The 23,451-nt window shown below is 34.7% G+C and overlaps 4 protein-coding genes across 5 annotated transcripts; 2 read left to right on the top strand and 2 right to left on the bottom strand.

Moving 5' to 3' along the window:
- Window positions 1-1,726: 1,726 nt before the first annotated feature.
- On the bottom strand, window positions 1,727-11,618 carry LOC106157308 (GATOR1 complex protein NPRL2). The gene is made up of 11 exons (XM_013532928.2): window positions 11,505-11,618; window positions 10,694-10,785; window positions 10,296-10,464; window positions 9,631-9,739; window positions 8,757-8,893; window positions 7,569-7,666; window positions 5,783-5,819; window positions 4,736-4,829; window positions 3,547-3,664; window positions 2,873-3,027; window positions 1,727-2,400 (listed from the first exon to the last, which is right to left on the bottom strand). The coding sequence occupies exons 1-11, from the start codon at window positions 11,580-11,582 to the stop codon at window positions 2,333-2,335; spliced, it is 1,155 nt and encodes a 384-aa protein (XP_013388382.1). The 5' UTR covers window positions 11,583-11,618; the 3' UTR covers window positions 1,727-2,332.
- A 146-nt stretch (window positions 11,619-11,764) lies between these two features.
- Window positions 11,765-16,192, top strand: LOC106157309 (transmembrane reductase CYB561D2-like). Of its 2 annotated transcripts, none has more exons than XM_087014410.1 (3): window positions 11,765-11,940; window positions 14,130-14,167; window positions 14,526-16,192. In XM_087014410.1, exons 1-3 carry the CDS (start codon window positions 11,853-11,855, stop codon window positions 15,039-15,041), a joined length of 642 nt encoding a protein of 213 aa, XP_086870536.1. In that variant the 5' UTR covers window positions 11,765-11,852; the 3' UTR covers window positions 15,042-16,192. The 2 variants fall into 2 exon arrangements, with proteins under 2 accessions (XP_086870536.1, XP_086870537.1); XM_087014411.1 differs by lacking the exon at window positions 11,765-11,940 and adding an exon at window positions 13,291-13,411.
- LOC106171628 (UDP-N-acetylglucosamine transferase subunit ALG13) lies at window positions 12,704-13,396 on the top strand. Its single transcript, XM_087014412.1, has one exon. It carries the CDS (start codon window positions 12,902-12,904, stop codon window positions 13,394-13,396), a length of 495 nt encoding a protein of 164 aa, XP_086870538.1. The 5' UTR covers window positions 12,704-12,901.
- Window positions 13,609-23,425, bottom strand: LOC106157320 (general transcription factor 3C polypeptide 6-like). The gene is made up of 9 exons (XM_087014413.1): window positions 23,406-23,425; window positions 23,149-23,244; window positions 21,562-21,669; window positions 20,969-21,288; window positions 19,309-19,352; window positions 18,865-18,945; window positions 18,305-18,410; window positions 17,853-17,951; window positions 13,609-17,211 (listed from the first exon to the last, which is right to left on the bottom strand). Exons 5-9 carry the CDS (start codon window positions 19,342-19,344, stop codon window positions 17,111-17,113), a joined length of 423 nt encoding a protein of 140 aa, XP_086870539.1. The 5' UTR covers window positions 19,345-19,352; window positions 20,969-21,288; window positions 21,562-21,669; window positions 23,149-23,244; window positions 23,406-23,425; the 3' UTR covers window positions 13,609-17,110.
- Window positions 23,426-23,451: the final 26 nt, after the last annotated feature.

Here is a 23,451-nt window from a genome sequence, read left to right as displayed (position 1 = left end):
CTTTACTTTAGCTGCTAAGCAATAATCTACCACAAACTTACAATAATAGTGTATAACGTTAGAGTGATATAAAAGCAAATACGGACCAAGGTAATAAAGGTATACGTCCGACATAGGTTGAAGAAAAAAGAGTTCTGTTTCACGTTAGAGTTGTTTCATTTGCCTTAGTTCACTATTCTCGATAATGTTTCTTGAAACAACTTCAGTATCCTAGTTTGAGCAGTTCACCATTTAACTTTATTATTTTTGAAAAGAAACGTAAATCATCGACGATCGCAGCCCAAACTAGATCTTCCGGGAAAGCTACAAGGGCAAGGAAAACACCTGCTGGGGTTGAATATGTAACCTAATCATTGTAGTAAGACCTACACCAAATTAAATAACCTGTGTCACATCGAATAAAAACCTAACTGGAATCAAGTTAGACCACAACAAAATTGATCACACCAAGCATACATTCAATTTGTTCATTTTGGTTCAAATTTGATGCTGGTTTTAAAATCGATAGAGCAATATTCTTATAAAAGACACGTCTTACAAACATAAATGCTGTATGTTTTTTTTTTTTAATTCAATTTGTATCTTTTTGAGAAATCAAACACACCTGCCTGCGCGTCTGCTTCGTTTCTCACAGTGTCCATTGACCAACAATAACTGCCACACCCTATGGAAATACACACATAGAACGCCACCGCCATACAGCACGTATACGCCTTTTACTGATCTTAAAAGCCCATTCAATGTGTAATGGAGCTTTAAAAACCACAAGGGGCGCTCATTTACAAAATTGTCAATGCACTGTTTCCGAGAGAGAAGTTTGCAGAAAAGTTAAACGGAATTTTGTTTTAAAATTTCTTAGGTTTGAATATCTGTATAATCTACGTTAATGCGGCACCTACACGCACGAAATAAACTGTTCGCTCTGTAAAAATGCATCAAATACTGAATATCAATCGAAACAAGAGTCTCAAAATATGATGTCTAGAAATATCGCAGGATTCAATTTACTCTGCGTACAACAGTCTGATGTTATGTTATGATATGTTACCTGTAAGTTATGAGGGCGGCTCACATTGTATCTGAGACGCGGAAAGCAAATCTCAAAATACAAAAAACAGCGTCTCCATTGGAATTTTTCTCATATCCAATCAAGCTAATTTTGGGGTTGGATTGAAGCCGTCTTCTGGATCTTCCTCAAGACAGTCAGAATTTTTCAAGTTTATATTGACGGGCATCTTATTTTTTCTGTCGGAAGACGGTCAAAAATGGGGGATGGATCCACAAAGATAATTTGGAAAACTGTCAGAAAATATCCCGGGATCCGCCCCTGTAATTAAATCATAACATAGATTTTTTTCTCAAAGACGTCTACGAAGACTGCAAAACCCCTGATGCTGATGGTCTTTACACGCAGAGCTCTGGCGGGGTAATTGCCCTTCCGAGTACTATTTATAGTGATCCAAACTAAAATAGTCCGTTCAAAGATAATTACAGTCAAAAAGAATTAACTGGCACTATGTAGCTAGGTGCATTTCACAAATAACATGCCAAAAATTTCAGTTGAAGAAACTCAGTCGCCTGAACGTGAGAAATTCAACTCCCATTATATGTAGGTAAGAAACCACATGCCACTAATGCAACATACTTTTCAGGCTGATCTTCAAAATTTTGAGTCACATGTACCACATGCAGATATTTTTTTTGATACAAGACACTCAACTCATAAATTTATTTATTTATTTATTTATTTATTTATTTATTTATTTATTCAACTATTTCTGACTTCTTTTCATTCTGAATACACATGGGACATAATGTCCCAATTCACAAAAGTCAGTTTTAATAAAAAGACATATATAATATCTCAGGGCAGAGTAGCACCCGGCCTCCTTGCAATCAACATTCTCTTTTTTTCATGGCTGTGTGTAAATGTTATTATTTGCCAAAATAGCTCAACTCTTATCTATACTTATTGGCATGTGTGCTAAAACAGGCATTTCTGTAACAGGCTTCTCTGTCTCTTTCTCTTTTCTTTTCATTCTCCAGTTTGAGATTATTCAAAGTCATCTGGATGATGACTTATAATCTTTTAAGGAACATTAGGAAGTTCAAATTAAGCAGAGAAACTCTGTTGTACTCATTTTTGATTGTTATTTGGCACATTTAACTGTTGCTGATTCCCAAGGCCACTGCAGAAAGGACATTATGAATCCTGTCATAGCTTAGGCACTCTATGACATATATCAAACCATTCTGAGCTTGTCTTAATTCATACACACAGTCAGCTAATTGAACCTGTTCACTTCACTCAAACTTTGTCTGATGTTCAGCGTCACTTCCAGCATGTCACAACACTAGGGTCACTTTCCACTCTATCATCTAACTCTTGGTAGCTCAGTCCTGGAATTGAACAGAAATCGTACAAAAAGTTGAATGTCATTGCTGCTTACGTATATCAGTGACCCATTTTGTTTTACTGGTGTTTGTTTTTCTACTTTAAATTTCATATAATTATTTCAATATTATTAATTTTTTCTCATGGTATTTTTCTTAATGTCTTTTGACACTAGCAAAGGCGGATTTCGGGATTTTGATTAAGGGAGGGAAGGGTACAAATATTCATAAGATTTACAAATGATGCAAGGACGATATAAAAAAATAGACAGAAGATTTTACTATCATGTGTACAGTATGGCAGAAGGATGGAAAATATTGTTTCCTTTTCATTTCACATTTTGGAGGGGTTGGTGGAAGGGTGTGCATCAGAAGGTAAAGGATGGGCAAATGCCTGCTTCCCCCCCCCCCCAGTTTGGATCCACCACTGACCAGGTATTACCATTTATTCTCACTTTGTATTTTTGTCCAATCCTACCTGTCTTACAGCATATGTCATCATAATGATGTCGTCCTGTGAACCATTTATACAGGTGCTTTGTCTTATTGGAACCAGATTCATTAGGCAGCTTCAGTGGATACTTGTGTAGCCTCCTGATTAATTTTTTCATCATGCCAAACTGGATGAGTTTTCTGGAAACACAATCACAACAATGGGTAAAATTCTGAATATCAAACAGTTGAGATTATGTACATTTTGGCATTATAAGCAACTTGAAGGCTCAACATACTGGGTACTGAAGTATATGTAGAGTGAGCTCTAAAGAACATAAAATGAAGAAAGTATGCTTTATAATTTTTATTTCAATATAACTGGTGAAAATAGTCTTGGTCTGACACTACAATAACTTATTAATCCGAATGTTGGTAAATCATCAACTTACATTGTAAAACAAAGCTACAGAGGTACAAACAAATATTTTATATATTTCCGTTAAAAATAATCAGCTGCTAGAAGCATGCATGCAGCTCAAGGCATTCATTTTTTGTGGCCAAAAAATTATTCCTATTCTTAGAAATTCAATGTAAAAATAGCACATCTGACAGAAACACATCATAAATTTTTCTAAAGAAATCCATCACCAGGATGTCAGCAAGGAATTCTGCTGCCTATTAGCAATGCATTCTTTTGTGAACGGATCTTTCACCAACCTTTCATCTATTTTGAGTGTATGGGGATTGAACCTGGTACACAGGTCTCTCACAGTGGTCCCCGGGGTGAGGCCGCAGTACAGCATAAATACGTTGTGAAAAGATGGCCGATGTCGACCTGTCAGATAAAAAATGTAACTTTTAATATTTATTCCCATTTCTAATTGATAAATCCTCATGCTGCTCACCCTGTAAACTTGAAATTAATTTAATGAATATTGCTGTCTGTTAACCATACAGTGAAATGATGACAGAGGAAATGACAAATTTAAAAATAATTAAAATTTGATGAACCTTTTTTTATCACTTTGTATAAGGATGGCTTGTGTACATTTATTTTTAAAAATGTCGAATTTTAAACTCTAATTTTACTTATGAACAAAGAACAGGATGAAGGCAGACCATTGCAGACTTGACAGAAAAAAATTATAAGACATTCTCAAGTTTTACAAAAGTCTACAGTTCAACAAAAAACATGTGGCAGACAGCTGAATAAAATCTTTAACAAAAAAAAAAACTTACAAATGTCTGTTTTGCTGAAAGAAGGCAATGAAATTCTGCAGAGAAAAACATAGCATTTTCTTTTTGTTGAGTGATAGACAACGACTACCAAGCAGAAAAAAATTACTAGTAAATAAAAAGGCAAATGAAAAACCAACTGCCTTTTATGATTATGTCAGAAAAATATCCATTAGACAGGACACCATAACCAAAAAATCTAACACTGAACATTAAAATCTTCAGGCTCCTTCGTAAAATTAATAAAACCAAGTTCAGCACAAAATTTACACCAGAAATGTCTAATTAATATCACCAGACAACAGAAAAGAATTTCAAATCCTTGCTTCATCAACCTGGTTGTCTTCTTACATCAATCAGATCATTACCAGTTTAGGTTTGTGCCATGCCAAAGTGTGACCTTCAACTCACTATATATAACAATATACCCACCCCCACTCACAAGTTCCAGAGATTACTAAAAACCAACCTACATTATGAGCAAGCTCAAAATAAATGTAATAGTTTCCAGGTATCGAAGCACAGATTTCGAAGAAATTGAGAATGAAAATTGAATCCATACTGGACATGCATATGTCAGAACTCAAATAACCTGCACATGAGTGTCCAAAATGTGATTCACTTTTGATTAAAATTAAAATTATTCCCATGAAACTCAGGGTGCACCAACCTGACTTGGCCACATATTTAATGCAGCTCTCCTGCATCTGTTTGTCTTCTGCCAGGCGGTTAATCTCTGGGGTGACAGTGTACACATTAGAATACTGCAAGATTCAAAATGATAAAATTCTATATGCTTTGAAGTTTCAAATAATTGTACCAGTATGATTATGATTATTATTATCATTATTTTTTTTTCTTTTGAATTTTTTTCTACATGGTACAATTATTTGGATAGTACAATTATTTGGAACTTCAGAATACACTTTTTTGTTTTTGGAATAAAAAGGACCCATGGTCGACTTGAGATAACTGTTCCTAATTGAATACATTTTTGGTAATAACAAAACCTTATTCCAACAAAATTAATTATGATGTGTGATTAATTACATATAACTCTACAGGTCTGTAAACACTTGCAGACTTTCAGGTAAGAAATAACCCAAATGCAAAGGTTGTGAAAACTACTGCCAGCTTTTTCTCTGAAACACTGGCACTTTGTAAAATATCAAAAAAACTAGTGTGGATGTTTTACTGGATGACCATAACCAACATGAAATTATGACATCATGTTTCACCTTTAGAGAGCATGTTGCAATAAATACAAGTTACCTGTTAATCAGACTGACTCCAAATGAAAGTTTCAAGTAACCTAATGTCAACTTATTTTTTATAAAGCATCCACAGAATAAGGAAAATGATAGATATGAAAGGCTAAAATAAGTGGGGGTTCCAGGATGTTGCTTGGAGAGGATGGCGCCAGGATGAAAATGTTTTGCCAAACAGTGAACAGAACAGCAAAATACAAAATTGACTACATGTGGACAAGAACAATATTTCTTTTTTTTACGCAGGACACAGGAATTGAAAATGGCCTCATATATCTTGCTCTGCTCAATTTTGGGGGATATAAGGGACAGTAGGGGATATCTCAGTAGTTGAGGGAGGGTCCTGTGCCCACTGTGCCCCCTCAGACCCCCCCTCTTCCCCCCCCCCCCCCCCTCCACCACCAACACCCACCCAGATCCATCATCAAAAATGCCATTTCACAACTCACCTGGAATATGGAGATTATTGCTATGATATTGAAATGCCTGGAAAAAATGAACATTTATTAAGTAAACAATAAACACTGATTAATTCATTTTGATGCTGTGCAAGATATAAAGTTGGTATATTTTATATTTACTCAGAGAAATTATAAGTGCAACCCTTTTTCAGCACACACATTCCTTTATAAATACCTAAAATATAAACTGATAATGGTAACAATACAAGCATAATAATGAAGAAAAATAAAAAAATAATACATAAATAAACAGCCACTTAAATACATGTATACATGATTTAAAACAAATCCTTTAAAATCCAGACACTTTTAATAATTTTAAATCCCAATGATTAAGAATAAGACATTTTAACACAGCAAAAAGTTCTAAACTTCACCAGGTGTACCAGGTGTAAAAGCACTTAATTTAATTAAGATGTAACAGTAACCAAACAGTGACAGGTGCTCAGAGGTATGATAGATACTATAGCTAGGTGATATGTTTGAAATATCACTGAGGGTTAATTAAAGAGAGCTGGAATTACGGGCTGGCTTCTAGGATATTTCCTTTTTATTTCTATTTTAAAACAACATTTCAAGTCTGCTCTACACTACATACTTATCAAATAGCAATCATTTCAAAAACAATACATTTTCCATTCATAAAAACAGAATATCTATTTCTAGAGTAATATATTTTGGAGTCAGTGGACAAAATAAAAAAATTGCCAAACAATCATAAAAATTGAGAAAGCATGCCCTTGTTATTTCTGCTATCTCAGATTTTTTCAACTTTGCCCACCAACTTTGTGGCATTTAAATAATCCTCACCCTAGAGCTCTTAAAAACATGGCCTGAGATCTCTCATCTATACAGAGATAAAGGCTACGTCTCTGATGCTTACAACAACATTCACCTTTAAGAGGGGTCTAAATGTGGAACTGGTAGAAAAATAAAAACAACATCGACCTTCCACCTCTGGCAGTTAACAGATTAATAACACCCTTACGATGATGAAAAAATCTCAATGCTGCAAATGTTGTGCTATCTTTAAATTACGCTAGGAGGATATCTACATTACTCCTTCACAAATTTTCAATTCATATTTCAAATGTATTCCTTGGAGATATTACTTTGGCCTTAGTGAACTCATTAATTCATTAACTGATTTAAAACTTAAGCATAATAAAGAAGATGATAAAGGGTCTATTCTTAGCAAAACTATCATTCTAGGCAGATCAATCCAACTCCGCAGGGACTTTAGCTGAATGCAATCAGATTGCAATCAGATTACCTCCTCTTGTTTCCAACATACTAGTACAAACAAATATTCTACTCAACAACAGTGTTATTTGGTTTATCTGATTGCATTCAGCAAGAGTCCCTGCAGTTGAATCGAGCTATGTGGAACAACAGTTTCATTGGGAATGGGCCCTAATCAAAGGGCGTGTTCACATCAGAATTTATTTGGACTGAGGTGTACTAGCTAGCAGATGTCATAACATGGCCAAAGGGAAACTCATTGGTTATGTCAGGTGGATAGAAAAAATTACATTTGGAACTCAGTTGTTCAAACTAATTCTGCGGAGACTCTTGCTGAATGCAATCAGGTTATCAGATTAACATGCCTCCTCTAGTGTCCAGCATACTCGTATAATCACCAGCTTTTCCACAGCCACATACTCTGCTCAATGCCAGGAGGAGGCTTGTAAATCTGATTGCATTCATGCTACCTACTGCCTCGTACATGGTTTTATGTTAATCCTGATGTGAATCTGCCTTGTTGAGTACTTACAGTAAGTTCTGCACACAACCTTTCACCAGGTTTATCTCAACATCTGTTTCCACTGATATCCTGGCCACATGATTGAAACCATCAATGTAGGGAATTATCTGAAAATACAGCATTGGAATAATACACTTTTTAAAAACTTTGATACAGGCTTTATTCATTGTAGCTGATACATCTACATTATTATGAAAATGCACAATACAACAGATAATATTAAAAATAAGTACACAATTAAGCAATGCACTTTATATGTTTTTTGGCCTTTTTATTTCATAAGTATTTTTTTAATCCTAAGCCCATGCAGTCTCAATCCATAGCCAATTTTTTATAAATATTTACTCATAAACAGTAACTAAAAAGGACAAACAAAAGTGACAAATCAGCTTAGAATTTTCTTATATTCTTGGAACTGATAAGAAACAAGATATAATTATACATATAGTAATAATTATTATAATTTATTAGTAATCTGCAGGATAGAACATTCGAAAATTCCAAAATCATATGATGAGGCTGATTAAACATTTAGAAATCACAAGACCAAAATACATGGCAGACATAATAATAAGTTAACAGTCATTGATGGATGAAAGAGACATGCTCACTCAGAATCTTTACACAGAACAGCTGTTTTAAGAAATCTATACATCTGATGTATTGGAAAGTTCTCATTTTCAAATACAAATACCAAGGAGAGTCAGCAAATGCACAATAATTGTTCTAACAGATGGAGAAACAAACAACTTTACCATATCGTACCTGATTTTAAGTCCATTATTTTAGAAGGCATCATAAAATAACTACTACTTTTTTATTTTTTAAATAAATAAGCTAGACATTTTCTGGGTTGACATTTAGTAATATCATTTGTCTTAAATACAATTCAGAGCCACCTCTTGTTTATTTGAACCTCTAAAATTCAATGTTTTTATTTTGAACTCAGATTAAATGTCATGATTGTGAACTTTGCAAATACCATCTAAATACTACTAATAAATCATAAAACTTACTATCCAAAAAAATGTCTCAAATGCCTACTTTAAAATAACCAGATTTTATCAAATAAGAACTTGCCACTGCAAAGATAATCGCATCTTCATGTGAAAAGCAACCAGACAGTCTGGTTTTGTCAGTTATCAGGCTATTTACAGTTTCTAGTTAGACCAGTACTGACAGTGGTTAATAACTCACCTGCTGTGTTGTAAGATCCCACTGATTTCTCTGAAAGTTGTTCTTAGAACTGAGAAATATTGGCACATCGTGGTCTGCTACCTCCAAGGCGTCTTCATGTGGAAGGACTAGCTTCAGGTGGATGGTGTTTGATTTATCTGTTAAAATGAAATATAGAAAATGAATAAATCTGCACATAAATTGTAACAATATTGAAATTATATGTATACATCTTCAGAGGAAGATATGCTTATTGTTGTAGCATTTTCATTTTCAAATGCAGGTGTTTGGTAAAACTGGAAATCATAACAATCAGGCCTATATACTTGTAGGCAGGGAAAGGGGTGTGATGTTCAAAAGAAACACTCCTTTTCGTCGGAAAGGTCCACTCTGAATCAAAATTTGATCCAGGTTTTACATCATTTTTCAAATTGGGCAAACTGAGGGGTTAATATTCCACTTTTTCAGAATATTTAACACCTCCTTTTGAAACTGCTGGCTACAGGCCTGACAATACAATAATATTGTTAAGGGCTTATTCCCAATGAAACTATAGTTCTACATAGATCGATCCAACTCTGAATGGACTTTCAATGAATGCAGTCAGATTAACAGATTAACACTCCTAGTTTTGTTCCTATAGTACTCGTATAATCACCAGCTTTTCTGTATTCTACTCAATGCCAACTGGAGAGGTGTTAATATGTTAATCTGATTTCATTCAGCGAGAGTCCCGCATAGGGATGATAGTTTTATTGCCAACCAGCCTAAAGACTCACAACAGACCACAAATGCTTGACTGGGTTAGTACTTGTATAACTGGTATTTATAACAATTATACATGTACACAGTAAGTTTCATAAAAAGGGGTTTTAAACATCTTCATTCCACTTACTTATAGGGATGTTACAGGTTCCAGACATATTGAGTTCAGAGAGAATTCTGGACATTATATTGGGTAGAGTAGACTTCTGCTCTTCATTGGACAGAAACTCATTTTCAAGCTGGAAGAAAGTTGTGAATATATGAAACATTGATTGTGTTAGGTGAGGCTGTTTAACACAGTTCACAACACTGAAGGCGACTTTCCACTGCCCAGTTAACACATTCTGCTCCCACTTCAGTGCACTGATACATAAAGATATTGTTCATTTTTTCCATTACTAGGGAGTTAAAGCCACACACTCAAATAGTAAAAATATAGTCAGGAGATATCTACACGTTTACCTTAATGACCATAATGAATGCTAGAGCCTAATCCAAATAGAATCATCCAAGTTCTAATTGTTTCTAATATTTGAGTCTGTAGAGGGAGAGACTGCATGGATATCCTTAGTTACAGCATATATTACAAATACGGACTAGAAAACCAGTTTATAGACTAATAAATATGCTTTCTTTCTAAAAAATTTGATCTGATATAAATGCACTATTAAATTCCAGGATGATAACCAGTATTTTTCACTATATAAAAGTTTATTACAGACTGTTTGCCTTTAATAAAATAATATACTAGTACACAGAATTATCAGTGTTGTCGACCATGTATGTGTCACTTGCCTCTAAGTTGGTGAGGTACCCTGCCAGTTTCTTGACAATAATTTCAAAAGGAGCTGTGCTGGCTGTGGCATCTATCACCAGGCACAAGTTAAAGATGAGCATATTCCTAGGATACTTAGGGTTCTCTATACATACAGGACAGCCCATTATCTTGTGTCCAAGTGCATTGCTGAAATGAAAATAAATATAATTAATAAAATGTTGAGTATATAAGGCAATGACCTTCTAAAATGTGTTAAATCATGCTTCAGAAAGCTTGTGAAATAGAATGTAATACTAACAGTATCAGTATCTTAAAACTCAATAGCTCTTACCAGTCACAGAGTGCATGCAGTTCTTAACGACTTAATTATCTAAAATATATAGGTTTAATGGAAAATCTTTGGAATATTTCTTACATAGTGATTAGCCTGTTTTGTAGCTGAGGCTTTGTGATGATGTATACATGTACAGTATCAAATGCCTCTTTTGACAAATAGTCTTCAGGAACCTGAAATTGGAAAAATATAAGTAGACAAAGTGACATTATAACTTTTTGTTGATTTTAAAATCCCTGTATTTATTTGGAAAAAAAAATCTTTAAAAAAATTAATGTCCAATAATATAATTCACATTAATTCCATGTCACTGCCAGGAATAGACTGAATTCAAACTTCAAGACTTAAAGCATAAATCATCACTATCTTTTATCATCACTGGGGTAGCGCTAACACTCGCCAATTTAGCCAAATGCTAAAACTGACTTAAATTGGCTACAGAAAAAGGGCTTGATTTGACTTGTTTTAGCCAAATTATAACCATTTCCATAACAAACCGACAAAAATGTGATTTGGCTAAGCAAAAAAAAAAAAAAAAAAAAATCCTAGCGCTACCCCAGCATCAGCTTCTGGTTAACAAAAAATGCTACATATTATGTTTATATTCAGGAATCTACAAATACATCAAACCACCATATCAGAGGTGTAAATAAAACTAAGCAAGATTTGGTTTAAGTCTAGCACTCTTTGTAATTTGACTAAGTCGTATAATCACTGAGATACCCACCCCCACTAGACCCACATTACTGACAATTGCAGATGTAAGGTCATGTATATGCACAAGTTCAAGGACCAGGCTTTACAGTAAAATTGGAAGGTGTTTGTTATTTATTTACGCATATTCTAGAATAACTAAATCATCTCTAACTCTTTTTAAGTAATTTCCCTATACCTGATATGTAATTATCGGTCCTGCAGTCGTGTGGAATTCGGAGAAAAATATGCATTTGATTGGAGGCACACGCTCCATGTTGTTTCCTTCGAACTAGGTCATTTATGCGGCTCGTTCCCCAGTGACATTTTGGTACATTAACGAACTAAATTGTGACTTTATTTTGCCAATAAATATCATATTTGAGCTTTTTGAACAATTATTATGTTAGTGATGATCATTATGTATGTATCATTTGCAATTTTTTTAATCAAGAATTTAATCTAAGGTATAAATCGCAATAGAGGGAACCAATCACTTATTTCCCAGAAGAAGGCTCCATCTGGAAAGACGGTAACTTGTCGGCAGATGATATTTCTGATTATTGAAATGGTTGCGCATTTTATAGTGGTGCTATTTACCTCTTTCGTTGTCTACACAGCATGGCCAGGGTCAAGTAAGTAATAATTTTGCGCTAGGATGCTAATCTTAGAGAGAATTTTAGTTTTTTGGTGATTCTGACACGTTGCTCTGTTTCGGTTTCAGTTCCCAAGTTCCACCTCATCATGTTTTTTGTTCACTTTCACTTTGACGCGGTGCAGGTTTAAAGATTTGTAAGAACTAATACACACTGCAACATTTATTTTGGCCTGAGCTTTTGGTTTATTGGGATAAGGGAGTAGTATTTCAGTTATTTTGCCCTCAAATTTAGTTTTTTAAAAGAAAAAAATCTCTTTCTTTTGTTCATCATCCATATTATGTACCTATGTTAAAAAAAAAAGAAAAAAAAAGCTTTTTCCATGATATTTTAAGGCACCCGTGTCTGTTATGATTTAGGTTCTATAGCCTAGCTTGTAAGTACAGTGTACTGGTATACCCAAAACAAGTGATTGTCAAGTCAAACTGGAGTAATACTCCTATTTGATCCTTCAATTTTGCTTTCACTTTTGTTTGGAACAACAAAAAAATCCCCTTTCCTCATAACCAACTTTGTTATTCATCATCTCAGTAGTACACATAATTTTTTGTAGTTAATTATTATTTCTGTGGCATCTTAAGGTACCAGTTTCAGTTATTTTTCTTAGTACAAATTAATGCAAAGACTAAACCACATCAAAGCAGGAGTTACAGCACACAGCAGTATGGGACATCTCATCTTCTAGACCAAGATTGTTTGTATTCTTTACAGAAGTGATGGCAAGAAGAACATAACAGAACTGTTCTGACTAACCAAAGGCAAAAGGATATTCAAGACTGCAACCATAACAAAATTGCCTCTAAACTGGAAAGACAATTAGCTGAAACCAGTCAACTTTCATGCTGAAAAGACAGTATCACAAGTGAGAAGTTCAGAATACGGAAGAGGAGATTTTCAAGTTTGTTTAAGATTTAAGTTGTATCGTTTTCACCCAAACCAAATGAAGAAACTGTTTGTAACGGTGGGCACGACCCAGTTTGATGACCTCATAAAGACAGTGTGCTGTTCTGAAATACTGTCAGCTCTACATAAGCTTGGTTACAGACACCTCACTCTTCAGACAGGACAGGGCAGTTATGAGCCAGACGTCACTCACTTCAAGGAGCTCAAAATTGAGGTGTATAGAAGAAAGCCCTCGATAGCAGATGACATAAAGGAATCTGATCTTGTCATTAGCCACGCAGGAGCCGGCAGCGTGTTGGAAACACTGCATGCTGGGAAACCTTTAATTGTTGTCATTAATGAGAAACTTATGGGGAACCATCAGATTGAGCTAGCTCATCAGCTGTACAAAGATGGTCATTTGTATTATGGGACATGTAGTGACCTTTTAAATCTTTTGACCAATATGGACATGTCCAAACTGAAGCCTTTTGAAGACGGTAACCCCCAGAAATTTGGAGATTATATTGATAAAGTGATGGGATTTGCTTGATTTAAGTTTTATAGAGTATGTGTTTTTTTGTATCATCATGATGTTTTATCCTCTACCGTGGTCACAGATTGATTTTTTTACTAAATAGTCACAGAATGATATGTCTCTGTCTTATTCATAACACAAATCTGTACTCTACCCTAGTACTTGCATTGAAGAAAAGTGCACGTAATTAATATGCAGCCCTTGTTGAGGGCAATGATGCTTACTCATTGTTTGTTAATGGCATTTTTTTTCTTTTTTTTTCTCAAGGGGTTCAGTTGGAATTTTAAGCCAATTAAATGAAGTGCTACGACATATTTCTCTTATATGCAGCAGAAAATTAGATATTGATTTTTTGATCACATTAGCAAGGGCTAAACGGAATATTCTTCATATCGGATAAAAGATAGATGACAGTGTTGCTGTTTTTGCATGTTGGAAATGTTTGGTAGTAGTTATCACTTCAAGATTTCAGTTGGAATATTCTTGCTATTTTATAAGAAATGACTTTTATGAAATACTGATATTGGTTAACTCTTGAAAATGGGAACATATTGCTTTCATTTATTAGTATATTTGTAATGGCAATTCTTTTCTTTTGACATAAGATGAGACACCCTGTACTTTAATCACTACATAGTAATAAGACTTAGCATAATTACATGTACTTTAGTAGTTTTAATGTAGAGTGATATATAATTTTAAGATCATATAAGTTAAACCATCATTTATAAGTTTCATTTCATTGTAGGCTTGTTTTCATGGCATCCAACCTTGATGGTTGTAGCGGTGAGTAATAATTTTGAACTTATTTCATTTGTCAAATACAGTTGGTCAGATATGAAAATGAAATCTGATTAAGTTAAAGAAAACTGAATCACATCACTTGACTGACCCATAGATTTAAAAATTCCTCTGCTTCATCTCAACCTTGAACATTTTGTATATTCAGTTGTTTTGAAAAAGATCTCTACATATTATAAATCAAGTTAGCCTTAAAATAAATACATAACTGTGGCCGATAAACATAGTAGTAAAGACTAAAATAAGATCTAGGCCAGGGTTATCAGACTGCATCATGCCCAAGTTAATATGCTAATTTTTTATATCATTTTTGTTCTGACTTTGAATCATTCTGTATTTCCAGTTCACCTTCCTGATGGTGGAAGCCATCCTGGCTTTCTCACCGGAAAGTTCAATGTTGTCAAAAGCAGAGCACAAGACTAAAGTCATGGTCCACAAAATCCTTCAAATCCTCTGCGGCGTGTGTGCAGCCACTGGCGTTTCTGTTATTGTGTACAACAAGATCTTGCACAACAAGCTTCACTTTACCTCCTGGCACGGATTCTTAGGTATTATAACAGTGGGTTACCTGGTGATGCAGATCCTGATCGGGATGGTAGAGTTTGTATGGTTCCCCGACATCCTGAGGCCTTACATGTCCCTCTTTCAACAGAAGTTGCTTCACGCCACCTCTGGTGTTATATTGTACCTGATGGTTTCTGTCAGCCTCATGTTGGGCATGCTTTCTAATTGGTTCACTTCCAATGTCACAGGAAGTGCTTGGTACGTCTGTTTTATGTGTCCTCTGTGGCTTGCTCTCATTGTGGCCCTGCAGACGACAAATTCTTACGTACCAAGACTGAGGAATCGCAGAGGATGAACTGAGGAACAAGATGGATCTTTTTTAACATAATAATCACATGGTCTTTCATGTACTTAATTGATATTCAGCTTCTATTTGGATTTAGCATTTTAGGGTACGGTATATAAAAAAATGGCATATTGCCATTGAAGGTGGAGCTTTTGGTTTATAAATCTAGGTTCATATATTTTAATTTGTTTGCTTTTTAAACATCAAAGTATCTTTCATTCCAGCAAAAAGATTACATATCTACAAGCTATTAACACAAATTTAGTTAATTTTATATATTGATATGTGCAATATGAAAGCTTTGGTGTATAAAAACTGGACTGTTCATAATTTACAGTTGTGAGATTTCATTACTACTTGTTGATGTATTTATTATACTCTAAACCACAATGTCAATCAATGTGTATTTCGTATCCAAATATTGATACAACAAACTACTGCTTAAGGCACCTGCAAGCATGTGATATTTTTGTCACTGCTCAAAAAAAAAAATTTCTACAGGTTGAAAAAAATGTGATTTTTATTTTAAATTTCTGTACTGTCTCAGAATTAAATTTACTAGAAAATTGCATGATAAACTCTACTGCTTAAAAGCAACTGATAGTTAATTGCTAGAATTAGGTGAAACACCTAGCTGGAGAAACTTTCAGTTTTCCTTTATATTATTGCACTAACTATTAAGATTTTAAACAATTGGTGATGATATTACTTCGTTTTCTTTTAGAATATCACAAACTAATTATTCAAACAATTTAAGATTGCTCCATTTGGTTTCCACAATTATCCATATGACATAATTGTAAAATGTATTTGCTAGTGGACTAGGCTCATGATAACCTTGAGCAAAATGCAAGTACTTGTAAGCTTCTGGGTTTGCTTCACTATTCTTTATTAGTCAGATCTATTACCATGTGAAATCCATTTCAGCTGGCAGCTGTTGTAGAAATACTTGAAGGCAAAGTTCTCTTCACATTTATATATGTAAGCAGATTAAGTGTCAAATTGATATTTCAGTGAAATCCAAGAAATGTTTTTCAAAATATCCTTGGTAAAATTGACTTTGTTGAGGTCTTGTGACTGGATGTTTTCACATGAAAAATGTTTTAATTGTCCTTGCAAATTAAATTGAGAAAATAAAGCAACATAACATAGTAACAAAACATTCTTTTTTATTGTAAAATGCATTCTATTCAGATATCTCAACATTTGAATTTCAAATTGATTAATCTTTAAAAAATTCAAAATGGTCAAAATGATACAACTGCATCGTTAACAGAAGGGATGAAAATACATATATTTAAAAGTGAAATCTTTGAACACCTCAGGGTGCTTTTAAATGACAGCCTTGGGTATGTGATGTCATCTACTTCTGTTTCACCAATTAAAAATTGTAATTCAAAATCACAAAGATTTTCTTCAAATTTCGGTTTGTAACAGCCTCCAATTAAAAACTAGAAGTTATCATGATAAACATAATATTGTCTTCTCCACTTACTGACTCTACTTCTTTGGTATCAATTCTATAATTCTTTGACATATGAGAAGGGCTGGGAAAGTTCTGACAAACCCCCTTCTCAAATAACTTCCTATAGATTTATGACAACATCATGTACTTGATGATAACCAGAAGTAAAATTCTATAACTTCACACTATCAACCAACCAAACTAAAGCATGTTACCATAAATCTCTGACAAGATTTACCAACTCTTGTTGTTTTCACTAATAAAAGGGCATCAAATCTGGTGTTGCAAACTCAACTAGGGCTATGTTTTTGTGTCCAATGCAGCTTATGTGCTTTGTTTCCATACAAAAAAAACACCACCACCTGCAATGTTTTGGAAAGCAGGATTAACTGCCTTGTTTCAGCCTACAGCAAATAACAGGCTATTGACATGCTATACTTCAAGCTTGGTCCAATTTCTCTTGCCTTTGACCATGCATGGACACCTATCATGTGCTCCATCCCTTTAGCTGGCTTAAAGCCCACCCAGGGTACCACCCTTTCTCCGCAGCAAGGAGAGCACTACTTCCTGCTGTTTGATCTTTTTTTTACCACCTGATGGCAATGCGGGCTTTTCATTGGTTCATATCTTCAGTTTCAGCTCCCTCCATCATCACCTCTCCACCCTCATGTACAGCACCCTCACTTACTTGCTCTGCACCATCAGTTGATTGGCCTGTGAGAGAGAAAAATTAAAAAGTTACAAAGTTACATGCTTTGATTATGAATGGCTAAAAGCTAAGACTGGTAATTAAAATAGGAAGAGAGTCCCATTTATCTTGAACATTCATTAACTGTAACAAGGACCTGTTGGAGAGTTCTGGTGGGCACCCTGTGTTCTACTGGGAACGAAGAGGATTAACTAACTATTCATTAACTATCCCATGGTTTATGAAAATTATTAATTTTTGTCATTGAAAAGAGACTCAAATTTTGTTGCATATTTTCTTGCATTTATTGACTGTAGCATCTTAACAAAAGAAATCTTTAAAATAGCAATATAAAAGGGATATCTACACAACTGACAAGCATCTATAAAACCTTTCTTTAGGAAATGCTACTCAACTAGGTAGAGTAAAACCTATTAATTACTCTTGTTTGGTAGTTTTTATTCACATTGGGAGACAGTCAATACATTGTGCTCACTGGTCACACAAAATTCGGGGAGGCAATAATTTCCAACTATCAGCAGATTTCCGACTTTTTGGGAGCCAAAAATATCACTGGCCTAGGTAGCCCTCTGAACCCCACGCTATATTTTCCAACCAGACCTTTGCAGAGAGTTTCATCTCTGAAAATTACTTCATATTTCCTCACCTGCAAGTTTTTCAACATCTTTTGCTTCTAAGAAAGCTCTCTGCATAGACAACTTCTTTAATGTATGGCACTTATACTTCAGTTTGCTTTGATCACTCTCTGAAGATAACAACAAGCATCATATGATTGGGTAAAACAAGACAAAAATGTTGTTAATAGTCATGTAACAGTCATAATTACTAGTACACTACAACATTTGATTTATCCCCAACTTGCAACTGAAATTCACTTTCACAAAACTGAAAAGATTTTCAGTCTACTAAATATGACCAGTTGATTGATTTTTTTATGATGTTTTATTAAAAAAAAAAAAAACTATAAAATATGGTGCCCTTTTCTTCTGTGAAATCAACTATTTTTTTCATTAACTTATTAACCAAATACACCCTGGTTCTTCATCAAAAACAATCATGCACAAGCACAAAATTTAATTACTTTATAAATGCACTCACCTGTTGGTTCTGGCTCCATGATGATAGCAGCACCTACTGTGTCTTCATATTCACCTACAAATATATAGCGGTCCACCTGCATCACTGGCTGTTCTGTCTCTGCACCCTGGATAGACAATAAAAATATAAACATTATTAATAATTAGCCATTACTACTCGATTTTGATCTCAATTCAAATATCCTATTTTGTTATGTTATTTTTCATTTCGGTATCTTGATCTCCTCCCTCTAACAACAGCATGTCCTTCTCCATATTTATTGTGTTTTATTTACTTTATCAATATACCATTACCACATGTTGTATTCTAACATGATCAGAGTCTGAACAATCAGATTTTGATTCTTACCAACCCTTAGAGTGTGATACCTTAAAACCTGCGTTCACTAAAATATCCTTATTTAGGTTCAGAAACCTCCGAGAGAGATTGCAACATGCAGTGCAAAGTCTTCTTAAGAAGAGCAAAGCTGTAGACATCAAAAAGCCGTGAATTTCTAGCAAATTTTTATGTATAGAATTCAAATGCAGATTTACACATACAGGCACTATAATTTTACATACCAATATTTTGTATTTGGTGCCTTTTTTTGTGACAGTGTCATTGTCTATTATCCCCGACAGCTCAACAACTACAACAGCTTCCTAAAAAATAAAAACAAAACAAAAAAATAATAATAAAATAAAATAAAAATAAAAAATAAAAAAGCAAATAAAGAAGAAGTTTTAGGTTTTATTTATTTTTAATAAAATGGCGGACGAAGCAATAATGTCTAGTTCCTAATATCTAACTTTAAAAAAAAAAGGATTGGTTCCTGTTCTCAATGTACTGGGCTGCAGCCTGCAGTCAACAAATTTGACGACTGACAGAAGCTGTTTCTTTAAGATGAATCTGTTTGGGGTATTTAAAAACCGAATTGTCGCGATATAGAAAAAAATTGGAACTTTTTCTCTGACATAAAAACAACACCTGTAAATCCCACAACACACTTAGTACTTATGATTTACCTCTTCAAGTTCCCACTCTTCGCTCTCGGACATCATGAGTCCGTCTTAAAAACAAAACAAAATGTGTACCGATATATCTCAAGACAAGACGAATTCACAATTCTCTTAGACTCTTCACAGAAATCGGTTATGCATTTAATAAGACATACAATCAAGCCATTTTTATAAATAAATACGTTTAAAATCATCCGTCATTATTATGTCACGAGAATAATAATTGATTCTAACATGTTTTCAACACCCTTCCTTTTTAAATGCCCAAATGTCAAGCTGAAATCCTTTTTACATAAAATCCTCAACTCCATTAAAAATTGCGAATATTTAGTTATGGTAGCTAAAACTTTGTAACAGTTATGGTAGCTTTAACCACAACTTGATTTATATATCTAAATGTGCCATATTTCACTGTTTTTTAATGAAATACCCAATATAAACAATACCATATCAAAAATATAAGGGATGTAAAATTTGCAAAGTTCAGTTCATGGTGAAAAGTAGGTCAAAGGTCAATTTAAAGGTCACAGTTAGATTACCAGTATATAACTTCCTATTAAAGTTCATGAGTAACTATGGGTGTATCTCTGCCAGTTTTGGAGATATAAGGGCTAGAAAATTTGCAAAGTTCAGTTCATGGTGAAAAGTAGGTCAAAGGTCAATTTAAAGGTCACAGTTAGATTACTTGTATATAACTTCCTATTCAAGTTCAATAGTAACTATCGGCGTATCTTTGCCAGTTTTGGAGATATAAAGATCAGAAAACTTCAAAGTGCAGTTCATCATGAAAAGTAGGTCAAAGGTCAATTTCAAGGTCACAGTTAGATTACCAGTATATGACTTCCTATTCAAGTTCAATAGTAACTATGGGCATATCTCTGGTAATTTTGGAATATTTAACATTTTCCCCACTGAATATTGCGATGTTGTAATTTTTGATATAGCGCAATGCCTAAACCATATCTAAAACAAAAAAATGGACACCACCTCCAGTATTGCACTTGACAAGTTTTACAAAACGCAAGGAACAAAAGGTCTCTGGCATTTACCATTCCAGAATAAAAGCAAGTTTTCAGTTTCGGTATCTAATGGCTGCTTCTCCCGTGAAAATGCACCGATTGACCCCAAACTCCCAAAGATGAAAGGAGTCCCCAATTGTAACCCCTCACTATAACAGGAGAGCTTAGATCTGTGTAGTTTCCAAAAAATAGCACAAACAAATATTTTTTTGCAGAAAATTCCCATTTTTAGAAAATTTTGGCTTGTTTGACCTTGAAAAAAAGGTCAAAAGTCAAATCTAAGGGCATATTTGGAATCTCCAGATATGACTTTCGGTCAGGCTTCTGTGGTAATTTTTCCCATAATTCCTTTGGTTTGGGAGATATTTAGCCTTGAATTTTCAAAAATTTTGACAAGGGTGCGTTTCAACAAGTGTCACGCCCAGGCCAATGCACCGACAGAGACAAAAAAACCAGGGTGTTCAAGTTGAGATCATATGTGAACTAAATCCAAGAGATGGGGACACAGGTCCTGGCGGTCTAGGAGGAGAAGCGGTAACGGTGACTTGTTTCCGGCGCCCGACTGCGGAGCCGCAGGAGCCGGCGGAGCTGTACGAGACGGGTTGGGACTAAAACCATGAGCAGTGCATTTCAGATTTAGAACATACCTTTATTCGTATATAAACATGTTACACCACACAAATGTATATGTATTGTTTATGTAATTTTTTACATTAAAATTATTTTTCCCCAATACATCTCAAGTCTATTCCAAAGTCCAAGTGCTGGTTTTATCCAAATTTAGTATTTAGATAGCTGTCTCTTTCCAATCACAGCACTTGAAACCTCCATCTCTGGGTTCAGTGTCTTAAAACCACTGCAAAATGTCTCAAGTCTTTTATCATTCATATTTTTGTCATGCCAGATGTATCCCTGAGGTTTCAATTTCCTTTTAACTGTGATATTTCCATTGCATAAATATCCTTGCCTGAAATATCAAAGGAAGGTGAATGAAACTTTTTTTAAATCAAATGTCTTTTTTTCATGTCACTGTTAAAACTTCAATCATTTCTTATATAAGAACTTTATAGTAAATTATTAATTTTTAGTACTGCTATGTATGTCACCCCTGTTTTAAATAAAACAACACTTCTGTTAAGGTAAAGAAGTTCCAGAACCATTATCATTGTGTCATCTTAGTTCTAATAGTTTTCCATACAATATTAAATAAAACAATACATAACCTTGTAGTATAATTTACCTGGTCTAAGCTTGGGGAGCTGCTGGTAATGGCTCTGGTTCCAAATTAGCAATGGTCTGGATTAGTAAAACTCCACCCAGAAATACTACTGCACTCTTCACTATTGACCTGTAAAAGGAAGAAAAAACTGATAATTCATACTGGTTACAGTATGTACCGAGTATTAATTTAAAGAGAGAGTGAATGTCCTGGTGACAGATCCATCCAAAAGTGTGTTATCAAATACAGTGAGAGGAAAAAAATAAATTTTGCTGGACTTACAATGAAGTAAAACAATGCTTCAACTTATGCAAGATCAGGTACTCATGGTCAGTCAATTCCTAGCAGCACAATATTCACGCGTTAGCTCTCATACTGGAGATTTTTTATATGTACACTGTTACATGTGTAGCACTGCATGAATTTTGTGCAATTTTCCTGTTGAAGACTGTTCATACTAATTACACCATCCAATAATAATTACATCACAGGCACTAGTACCTTTTAAATCCACAATTTGGTCAATTTTCCTCTTTTGAGACCTTTATTTAATGTTGAGGCATGTTCACTGCCAGACACCCTGAGCTTCAGAGATAATTTGACACTAACCTCTTCACAATAGCCTATCTTCATCGTGTCAAGTTACCTCTGACCACATTCAATTGCCCCCGCCGCCCGCCAATCAAATTTAAAGCCCGCACTCAATGACTCATTGAACGATCTAGCCAATGAACGCAAACGAGTCAAAGCGCGCTTTGTTCAAATCCGGACCAATCAGAGATAAGGCTCAATATCAGGGACTTGCCGTAACCTGTGGGCAGCACGCAAAATACATCATCCCTCAGTAGATAATGATGCAGGGCCTCAAACTGCTCTGGTTTCAATTCCGATATACTCATATTTTGCAAAGAATCAAGAGATAACACATTATTTTACGTAGTCACTCGTAGAAGACGCCATGCTTTCTTTGTGTACGGTTATGCACTCGGCACTACTCGGATGTCTCCGCACTCGACAATAACTTTGTTGTTAGTATGGAGCTTGCGGAATCAGCCGAGGATTACCGATTGACGGTCAACCAATCAGCGTTTTCACCAAAGTTTGGTGAAAAATTTTGAAACTTGGATTCGATTGGCTTATATAAACTAGGTCAAACTATTTTCGTCAGAGGTAACTTGACACGATGAAGATAGGCTATTGTGAAGAGGTTAGTGTCAAGTTATCTGTGAAGCTCAGGGTGCTGCCAGACCAACTTCAACCAGAAACCAACCCAAAGAGGGGCAAAGTTACAGTAGGAGAACAACTACATCAACGACCTTACCTTTCTTGGCCATCATTTGATCATTTGGATAATAAGAACGGATTTTAACCTGACAAATTATCCTTTATATTGAACTTTTTGCCCTTAAGTTTATATGCCACTTAATCCCTGCTAAAATAAATCATGTTTCGATTTGTGTGTCGCCTATGCCATGATCAAGCCATAATGTAAATTATGCAATGTATTATTATATGCCATCATATACAATTTTCTGTACAGATTTAAGTAAAAAAATCTACCAGGCTCAAAATGACCAAACACTGGTGAAAAATATTTTTGTTACATACCATCTAAAGTCATCTTTATATATGCTTTTCACGAAAGATATTGTATTCTTTACTCTGCCTGCCATGCTCTCTGATAGCTTCAAAGCGGATGTGCCTCTGGATGTATAGAAAAGCAAGAATGATAATTCACACGAAATGCAAAACTAATCATCAATACTTTGAACTAGATAACTTCTTTACGTTTTTTACTGTCCAAAGACGAGGAATTGGTGTATTTGCTTTAGAATAATTTCATAAATAAGAAAGTTTTTACATACCGACATACCGTGCTCAGCATTAGACACACGCAGAAAAGGTGTGTCT

Source organism: Lingula anatina, chromosome 6, assembly GCF_051362555.1.
Source record: "Lingula anatina isolate TDL-2025a chromosome 6, LinAna3.0, whole genome shotgun sequence".
NCBI lineage: Eukaryota > Metazoa > Brachiopoda > Lingulata > Lingulida > Lingulidae > Lingula > Lingula anatina.
Note: the sequence above shows the minus strand (reverse complement) of the source record. Positions and strands in the feature narration are given on the sequence as shown.